The sequence below is a fragment of the Danio rerio genome, chromosome 21 (genome assembly GCF_049306965.1).
Source record: "Danio rerio strain Tuebingen ecotype United States chromosome 21, GRCz12tu, whole genome shotgun sequence".
NCBI classification, from domain to species: domain Eukaryota; kingdom Metazoa; phylum Chordata; class Actinopteri; order Cypriniformes; family Danionidae; genus Danio; species Danio rerio.
This window is the reverse complement of record NC_133196.1, coordinates 12,622,709-12,625,000: the sequence shown is the minus strand read 5'-3', so window position 1 is coordinate 12,625,000 and position 2,292 is coordinate 12,622,709. Positions and strand designations below refer to the sequence as shown.

Below are 2,292 nucleotides of genomic sequence, written 5' to 3'. Positions count from 1 at the left end.
GTATGTGATTCGTTCACTTTATCTTGCGTTTCCTTTTGAATTGTTTTTGGGATCTGTGTTCTTATACCAAAATACACTTAAAAATGTCAAGTTTTATTTAGGGCATTTAATGCAGTGAATGCATTTGTAGCATTTGGAGGCAGGAACACATGGAGATGCCATAGATTGCATGGATTGTTAAATATGATTTGTGGCTGCAGTTCCGCAATCTCACAAAGTCACATTTCCAGTTTAGACTTCCCTGAATACACGGCATAAATGTTTGCCACACCACAAAAGAATCAAAACAGGATTTTGTCTATATAATTAATTTGTTTGTTCACGCTCCTCTCCCTGTGCTTCTTTGTTGCAGTTACTGAAGGATGGAACGAGGCTAAAGAAAAAACCTGTTTTGTGCACTTCTCAACACACCCCGTCACAAGATTTGGTGTGCAACATTTTGGTTTGTTATTGGCAAATCGAAATTAGAATTTTTATTTTTAAAAATTTCCAAAGTGCATAACCAAATAACCTCAGTGGTTTATCATTATTTCAGTCTTAACCCTAATGTTAGAGTGATGTACGTTATTAACCAATTATTATGATGCCAAAAAATGAATAAATACACTTTCATATTCAGTTTGAAATGTTGTCAAGTTTAAGCATTGGAACACACAATAGACTTGCTCGGAAATGTGTTGCCAGTGGCATTAAGTAATTATGGTATAGCATCGTTATGCTATAACAAGAATGTTGCGATTGACCAATCAGAAGCAAGCATTCCTAAGTGCTGTATAGTCATGCAGAATATGATACTATTATGACAGATTTTTTTTCTTATTTAGGAAATTTGTAAATGTTGAAGACTCAAACATAATTTAGCTAAATAAGAATGTTTAGATGGACAAATCAGAAGCAAACATTCCAAAGCACTGTGTAATCATTGAAAATATGAGTATAATATGATATTTCTTCCTCTTTAGTCATTTCTCTGTCTGGAATTGTCAATATGCAAAAATGAGAATGTTGTGATTGACCAATCAGAGGCAAGCATTCCAAAGAGTTCACTGTTGATTAATGATTCTGTTATTAATTATTCTTTTATGAAAGATGTGTCTTCCAACAAAGTCATTTCTCACATTATAATTGTTAAGGACTGAAAATAAACATAACTTTGCAAAAAAAAGAATGTTGAGATTGACCAATCAGAAGCAAGCATTTCAAAACGCTGTATAATCATATAAAATATGTAGAAAATTCTATATTTTTCTTCCATATTCAGTTATTTCTCAATTTGCAATGGTTGTAGATTAAGGCCCAATGCCAATTCTACTCCTTAGCCCTTCCCCTCGTTTTGCACGTTCATGTGAAGGGGTAGGGGTGTCCCAATTCTCTTTAGCTTGAGGCATAGGGCAAAGGGGAAGGGCTAGATACCCCTTCAAACTGAGATTTTTTTAGGACCACACTCGAAACCAAGGGATAAGAAAATTTCCCAGAATACAGCAGCCACAACGACAGCATAGCTGCACCCAGAAGTAAGAAGATGCACAAATTAGTATTTTTTGTTATTATTATGAATTTTTACAACAAACAAACACATGTTTTAATACACTTATAATCAACCGCGTTTATGTTTTACCGTCATGCTTAAAAAAAAAAAAAAAAGCTAAAATTAAAACTGCAAAGTTTTGCGATCTATAATCCCTAGTAGAGCTAAAGATCTTTGCCCGAACCAGACGGGACCTGACAGGTTTGGGAGGATTTGGGCTTAATTTCTATCATTTTAGACAAGGTCTGGCCACGCTTGGGCTTGCGCAATAAATGAACAGTCATGTAATGCATTTCGATAAGCGCAAACAGAGCAAATTTTGACTGCGGTGAGGCCAGCAGCCAAAAAAGAACAGTCTTAATTTAATTTATCAGAATAGAGTTTAGAATTTTTCCCAGAGATGGGTTGCGGCTGGAAGGGCATCCGCTGCGTAAAAAACTTGCTGGATAAGTTGGCGGTTCATTCCGCTGTGGCGACCTTGGATTAATAAAGGGTTTAAGCCGCAAACAGAGCAAATTTTGACTGCGGTGAGGCCAGCAGCCAAAAAAGAACAGTCTTAATTTAATTTATCAGAATAGAGTTTAGAATTTTTCCCAGAGATGGGTTGCGGCTGGAAGGGCATCCGCTGCGTAAAAAACTTGCTGGATAAGTTGGCGGTTCATTCTGCTGTGGCGACCTTGGATTAATAAAGGGTTTAAGCCGACAAGAAAATTAATGAATGAGTTTAAAATTTATTATGTTGCAATTGACCAATCAGAAGCAAG

At 36.1% G+C, this 2,292-nt stretch overlaps 1 protein-coding gene across 1 annotated transcript in view; it reads left to right on the top strand.

The window, feature by feature from the left end:
• Nucleotides 1-1,163, top strand: part of rtknb (rhotekin b) — a 73,177-nt gene extending 72,014 nt beyond the window's left edge. The window contains exon 13 of the mRNA NM_001328566.1: nucleotides 353-1,163. Within this exon, the coding sequence (NP_001315495.1) occupies nucleotides 353-359 (7 nt within the window). The 3' untranslated portion in view covers nucleotides 360-1,163. The remainder of the gene's footprint in view (nucleotides 1-352) is intronic.
• Nucleotides 1,164-2,292: the final 1,129 nt, after the last annotated feature.